The 7,320-nt window shown below is 41.7% G+C and overlaps 1 protein-coding gene across 2 annotated transcripts; it reads right to left on the bottom strand.

Moving 5' to 3' along the window:
- Window positions 1-991: 991 nt before the first annotated feature.
- Window positions 992-6,366, bottom strand: LOC145459027 (ATP-dependent DNA/RNA helicase DHX36-like). 2 transcript variants are annotated; one of them, XM_080337606.1, is made up of 3 exons: window positions 6,027-6,366; window positions 4,445-4,569; window positions 992-3,786 (listed from the first exon to the last, which is right to left on the bottom strand). In XM_080337606.1, the coding sequence occupies exon 3, from the start codon at window positions 3,761-3,763 to the stop codon at window positions 1,013-1,015; it is 2,751 nt and encodes a 916-aa protein (XP_080193732.1). In that variant the 5' UTR covers window positions 3,764-3,786; window positions 4,445-4,569; window positions 6,027-6,366; the 3' UTR covers window positions 992-1,012. The 2 variants fall into 2 exon arrangements, with proteins under 2 accessions (XP_080193732.1, XP_080193731.1); XM_080337605.1 differs by lacking the exon at window positions 4,445-4,569 and having other exon boundaries at window positions 6,027-6,364.
- Between the last annotated feature and the right edge of the window lie 954 nt (window positions 6,367-7,320).

Raw genomic sequence — 7,320 nt, 5'->3', positions numbered from 1 at the left:
TAGCGAAAATTAGATTTACTAGAGTAAGCATCAGAAGTAGAGGAAAACTATTTCGGTACTTCTAAAAAGTAGTGCTTCGTTACTGACCACCTCTGTGCATGCAACCTCACAACTGTCTCTTTCATCATGACAAGCACAACTCTAGTGGCAGAATATATCTATCTGCATCTGTACTCAAACGACTGAAATACTTGATGACTTCAATTCGACTCTTAATCGGAAAAATTGGGATGACTTGACTCAAGTCACTTTGAAAATTGCAAGCCTTGAGAAAAATTTTTGAAATGACTTGATCTGAACTAGAGCAGGGTTGTAATGACTCGAGTCACGATTTTCGGATGACTCGGCTGGAGTCATTTTCTCAAAATACGGAAATGACTAGACTCGAGTCAATCTGTGTGTTGGCTCGACTTGGACTCGAGTCATTGCGCATGACTCGAAGCAAGTCATTGACTCGAGATTCAGACGGCCAAGACCGACATTTCATTGTAATTTCGAAGCCAACACACTATTGCGATTTCGTTTGTTGGTACTGGCGCTTGAAAATGGGACCAGAAACTGCTAAAAGTGAGGAAAATTGATATATTATAAATGCGAACCATTCAATATCACCATACCGAGTTATAAAAAGTGGGTTTAGGATGACTTAAACTGGAAAGTGAGCAGTCAACACAATGACTTGGACTCGATCCTCTGTTCGCTCACTTGGACTCGGGGGGAATTGAAAATGACTCGACTTGACTCGAGTCAAAAATATAAGTGAGATTGACTTGTGACTCGGAGCCTTGTGACTTGGTTACAACCCTGAAATAGAGCTACTATATTTTGGAATCGGAAAATCGGTTTTGCAAATTTTGTTGAGTTCACTAAAATGAGGTCACCGCTTGTCCTCCGAGGACATATTCAATTTCCTTAGAAAGGAGGAAACGTATGATAACCCTAATCTGAACACTAGCTTATAATGCAGACACAAAACCACAACATTCAACAATTGTCGGACAAGAAACTATCTTTATTCGGTAGTTATCAAATCGACAATCGACGCCAGAACTTTACTGGAAGCATCATTTTTAGTCAATATCGTAACATCCGGATTCCGGATTTTCCGTTTCAAAATATCGTCCAATGCTTCGCGCAAGTCCTTAACCAATTTCGCAACGTGCGGTTGAGACTTAAAGACAATCCACTTGTCGACAGCGATCACATCTCCCTTCATGTCCGAATCATAGTAGGAAGTGATGCTGCCTCCGAAAAATAGCAAAGGGTAGGCTGTGATCTCAGACGCGTCGAACACATATATCGAACTGGTCTTCATCTTCAAGTAATAACACAGCCACTGCTCAGTAAAGTCTGCACGCCGTGCGTTGTAGTTCACGGACTTCGGATGAAACTCCAACTTTCTTTCTGTTTTCGTTTGCAACTTGACCGGCACTTTTGAATTTCCCGACGGGTTAATTTTACAAATATTCGGATAGAGTCCAGCACACACGATAGCCAGCACGACCTTCCTATTTTCCGACAGTTTATTCATGACCGGATGCTTCGAATCGGCGGAAGGCACGAACCCGATGGTTTGTAGATTCTTTACAAACTGACCTTTCATGTCTTTCAACATAGACAAAGTCGATTTTGATAAAAAGTTTTCCCAACAATATTGTGACTCTTCATGGTAACCATGTCTTTTAGCATCCTCCCATCCGTAAAACGCGTTGAGGTACATGACATGGTCACTGTTATATCCGTCTGCAAGCTCCTTACGCCGTTGATCGGCCTGTCTCTCCTTTCCGAGAGGTACAATGAATGGGTCTTTAAAACTCAAGTTAGCCGCAATAGTCAGGACAGGGTCGAGGCATGAGAATATAGCCGCCATCAGTATCATTTTACCAATCTGTGGTTCAACGGGTAATTTTGACAGATGATACCCTAACGGCGTGAGGTTTTGTTCTAAATCCATTGCACTCAATCCAACCAGTTTACTTAAAGACAGATTCACAGCTTCCAAGCTTGGCGGTTCCATGACTTTCGATAGAAATTCTTCGACCTTGCCCAAGCTCATGACTCTCACTTGAAGACAAAGTTGATCTAATGGCGTACGGAGCATTTCAGGCAAGAAATAGTCGACAAATTTCTGTTCTTGATGCTTCGTGTAAAGGCGGTAGCAGTAACCTTCTTGCACTCTACCGGCGCGTCCTTTCCGTTGCTTAGCATTCGCACGGCTAACCCATTTCGTTTCCAGTGTTCCTAAGTTAGTTTTGTGATCGAATTCAGTCAATTTGATTTTACCGCTGTCAATTACATGGACAACATCATCGATCGTGATGGATGTTTCTGCAATGTTAGTGGCGATGACAATTTTAGTGACTCCCTGAGGTGGTCTATCAAACACCTGCCTTTGGTTAGTAGTCGGCATTAGAGAATGCAGAGGTATGATTAAATATTTCTGCGAAGGGAATAGCCGATCACGCAGAAGCTCGTCATTGACAGCTTTGATTTCCATCCATCCAGGCACAAATACCAGTATAGCACCATCTTTTTTTTGTTCCACAATATATTTAATAGTATCCACGATCAAACGTGAATCTATCTTATTTTGGGAATATGCATGCATGGCAAACAGTCTGTCGATTTCGGGTCTAGATTTCAAACCCTCGAGTTCATTCGAAGCATACTCGTCCCAACTTTCTAAAAAATCAGGTTCGATCACGTTGTTATTCGCAAACTTCAAGGATTTGTGACGCGGCATGCTACCGTTACAAAATCGCCTAACGCTTTCCGCATAATCCCAAGCCTCTCGACAGGGAGAATAGCCTGTCATGTCGAGGATGTCTTCGAGAAATATGCTTTCAACAGGATAGGTGAAGCCCGGAATTTGAAAAGTTGGGCAATTGTTGAAATAACTAGAGAAAAGCTGTGCGTTGAGCGTGGCACTCATCAGGATAATTTTCAGGTCTTTCCTGGATTTTATCAAGTCTTTCATGATAGCTATCAAAAAATCGGATTGGAGATCTCTTTCGTGGATTTCGTCGAGAATCAAATGGCTCACGCTGGCTAGCTCTAAGTCGGATTTTAACCTCTGTATTAAAATACCGGTTGTACAGTACAGAATGCTCGCGTGGGACCGCGGCAACTTAGCGTCCAGTCTAATCTGAAAGCCGCAGCTATTCCGTAAGCCGCACGGCTCTGCTCTTTCGGCAGAAACACGTTCCGCGACTGATATCGCAGATATTCGCCGGGGTTGAGTGCATATCACCCTGCATTGTAGTCCTTTTTTTCGAGAAATCGCATCGTCCAAAATAAATTGAGGCACTTGAGTTGTTTTGCCGCATCCGGTCTCGCCGCTGATGACAACCACTTGTTCTCTGTTGACGAGCTCTAACAATTCGTCTTTGATTTTGAAAGCGGGTAGGTTTTTCCGAGACTTCAACATTTTACGATATCTCTCGTTTTCAGATTTTCTCTCCAGTTCTGCGTATAGTTCTTTATTTAACGGGTTGTTCACGTCTTCAAACAAATCAGGATCGAGCCAAGAACTGCCACACGATACTCCCAGTGTTTCTTGCATTTCAGACAAAGATCCCTCTACTTTGAGATGTTGTTCTGGTACTGCCAACATCGGCGAACGATTAGGCGCTTGATTTCCTTGTTGTGCACCGACCAGTACCTGGTTCATTTCACCGATTTGACTTTCGTCCATGTGTATTGTTTTTCTGCTTTTAATTTCCATGTCTTTTTTCATTTTCTTCCCCCTTTGTGCATAGTACATACCGATTTGACGTCCTCGGAGACCTATGCAAAAGAAAACAAGTGATTACATATTTATAAGAATTCTATGAATAAACCTATTGAACCTTTCATTAACTTAAAACAACTGGAGCCCAACTCATATAATAAATATTTATTAATAAATTGAACTGATATTTGCACTGATAGCCTAGATCAGGGGTCACCAACACGCTGCCCGCGAGGTCATGTTTTGCGGCCCGCGACGTGAGATTTTGGAATAATGTTTGGAAATGCTGAAACTGATCTCAGTTTCGAAATATTGTTGTTGTTCAAAATCAGCTATTGTCCTGTTCTCAACATTGCTACAGTATTCCATCGAGACAGAATCACCTGATATGAATGGGGATATTGCCTTGACGCGCAATGACCCAGACACTGTCAAGACCGAGCCGCTTTGAAAACGACATGGGGCTTTCCGCAAGATCAAGCATTGCGAGATCGTCTTTCAGCTAGTGTCTCACTAGCCCCAACATAGATTCCTTGGTCACGTAAAAGCGGGGTCAGATATCGTGCGCAGCACATAGTTCCAAATAAAAGTGATGATCATGATGCTTTTCGTGGTATTTGTATTTCTTTAATAAAATATTATTTTTTGTTGTTGTATACTATACTAACTATGCCCGTCGCCCATGTTAGAAAGCATGTCGTACTAGGTACTTACGTAAGGTTTTTAAAATCTGGTTGTTAAACGGTGTGGCCTATCTCAATATTGCATTCTTGCGGCCCGCGGCGTCTACGAAATTTGAAAAGTGGCCCGCGTGCCATTTGGAGTTGGCGACCTATGGCCTAGAAGAATTCAGTTGGTATTCATAAGGTATGACATCTGGCTTATGGTGAATGTTCAAAACTTAAGAACATCTATTTGAACAGCTTTACAACCATTACTATGCTTGGTCAAGAAATAAACTGGAAAGGCTGCACCTTGACATCTGCAAGCTATAATAATCCCAATCTAGCAGTCACAGATTATATAGTTATCCACCTCCCTAGTACAATATTGTGACGTCCCGAAAATTGGCAAAATATTTTTGCATATTTCTTACAAAGTGTAATATCGACGAACCGATAATAACGGATCTGCTGCAGTAGCGACAAATACATAAAATATATTCACTAATGTAACAATGAATTCTCGAGTTTTTAAAAAGGTTAATACACAATGGATGAAACTCGCTCGTAAGGAAAGTATGAAAAAGATTGTAAAATTCTCATAGCTTCAGTCTCGGTCTGTAAGCTCAGAAAACATGATTCACAAGAGAATGGTTTTGGATTAGGTAATCTTTGCGATTGCTAAGCAAATCTAATATCTTAGACGGCAGTACCATACAAGACATTTGGTTTCCAATTCAATGGAATCAACAGATTTAGACACTACTGTAAATATTTGACCCATAGAGTGGTGGTCAGTGGGTCAATCTACTTCGAGAATGTCGGCATGTTGCTGTGCACTTACAACATAGCCTACTAACTTGTAACTTACAATAGACTTACCACTTATAATATAGGCCTACTTATACCTTACAATATACTCGACTGACAGTGGTGGAGGACAAGCAGTGTATCACCATGCTATTGTTATGCAGCAGAAGCCACTTTGCTCATAAAAGACCGAAACATACAACCTTTATATTATAGCCTAGTCAGGGACAGTCTTATGCATGTCCTGAAACGGCAGGAAACAGAAACATACAAGCTTTATATCATAGCGAGGGATAGAATCATACAGACTTATAAATTGTTGTCAAATAATATGAAGAAGCAATCAATGTACTGGCGATTATTCCATGTAATTTTTCACTATCTCAATTCTCTTCCATCTCGGGTTTGCTTAGAAGTTTTATAAGTATATCATAAGTTACAATTAGTATATTGCACGGCGACATAGTGATGACATTGCCTACCTATATTGCCGATGTTCACAAAGTAGATGGGCCGTGATCAGCTGCCTACTTGTTATTTTTCAGAATACTCAAGTAGGTTTTGCCTACGGTACTTGCACTGCTTATTCAAGATGTTGTGTTCTCAGACTACTTCCACTTCAACTTATATGTTTTTTTTAGGCTTTTACATCCTTCTCACAGTTGGTCGCGATGAGAATTCAATGACATTCCTGGAAATATTGTAATTGAATAGTATATTTAAGTTCTGTACCTCCACGGAGCTCTTCAAATATTGTAATATATATTACGGTATTCCGTGACATGTCTGGTAATTATTATATAATTATATGAGTAAGGATTTACCCCGAGGATGTCCACGATTTGAGCTGTCGTAACCACCATTGTCGTCGTGTTGCGATCCGCCGGCGTCATTGCGCGGGCGACCACGTCCTCTACCCCTACCCCTGTTACCTCTTCGATGGCCAAATCCACCACGGTCACGGTGGTAACCTCTTCGATGTTCCATACTAAAGCCACAAGACGAGGAGAGTATACAAGAAGATTCACGCGCAATGCTAGCCCCTATTCGTACTCTGATCCTGAACGGCAACAGCAGTCCACTCGACATCGAAGCGTTCAACGTCAGAAAGATTTCCGCGATAGTGGAGTGGTGAATGCTGCTATTGCCACCTATCGGCAGTTGACACTCTACCAGCGAAATGATGGTCACTTCAGTAATGGATCGTCAATCGTCATCAGCATCAGTTTTATTATAGAAAGTAAATCACGGAACAGCAACGACCGATTTTGCAGCTTCATTCCGCTTAGCTGAGGCTGGAGTGGGGAATTGTTTTGCGTAAGCGACTGTAGGATTTCTGGCAATCCAAAAGCTATCTTCCCGAGCGCAGAATTTACTGAATCTGGTCTTCATCGAAAGCTACTGTCGCACTGATTCCGGAAATATAAATAAGATATGATCATAGTGTTCTAAGAAGTGTTCTTAGAACACTATGATATGATCAGGCACTACTCCGCCTAGACTCCGCCCTCCAAGTCTGAAATATCGGCATTGTTCGAACAATCGGAGAGTCCCAACGGGTCATCGTGTCGCGGTTATCCCATAGCCTTTATAAAGGCTATGGTTATCCGATTGTTCCGAACAATGCACATTTCAGATGTTGAGGGTGGTGTTTCGTCAAAGTATAGATAACTAAGGTAAACCGGTTTACCTTAGTTATCTATAGTCAAAGACTGGAGCATGGCCATATTTTTATTCATAGTTTTGGAATCAGTGCGACAATAGCCTTCGATCATGACCAGATTCAGAAATTTCTGCGCTCCGGAAGATAACTTTTGGATTGCCAGAAATTCTGCAGTCGCTTACGCAAAACAATTCTCGACTCCAGCCTCAGCTAGGCGGAACGAAGCTGCAAAATCGGTCGTTGCTGTTCAATGTTTACTTTCTATAGTTTTATCATACTCTCTCATTCACGATAATATATGTTGTTGCTTTTCGGTATTCATAGTCATTGGTCATCTACACCAGGCCGATATTCTTCATGATCTGCCGACTTGTATGTAGCACTGCCCAGTGCACACTTCTAGTCTATCAGCTTGCGGGGATCAGATGGTGAATGTTGAGGAGGACCCAGGACAA

The sequence above is a fragment of the Botryllus schlosseri genome, chromosome 16 (assembly GCF_051294905.1).
Source record: "Botryllus schlosseri isolate E-star chromosome 16, Bs_hap1, whole genome shotgun sequence".
Taxonomy (NCBI): Eukaryota; Metazoa; Chordata; class Ascidiacea; order Stolidobranchia; family Styelidae; genus Botryllus; species Botryllus schlosseri.
This window is presented reverse-complemented; position numbering and strand designations above follow the sequence as displayed.

What these genes read in the sequence shown, in the direction of transcription:
- LOC145459027 (XM_080337605.1), bottom strand. Translation starts at nt 6,291, where the DNA reads ATGTCGAGTGGACTGCTGTTGCCGTTCAGGATCAGAGTACGAATAGGG. An exon ending in AAATCGTGGACATCCTCGGG is followed by an intron (nt 3,787 to 6,026) that starts GTAAATCCTTAC and finishes TCTTTTGCATAG; the next exon opens with GTCTCCGAGGACGTCAAATC.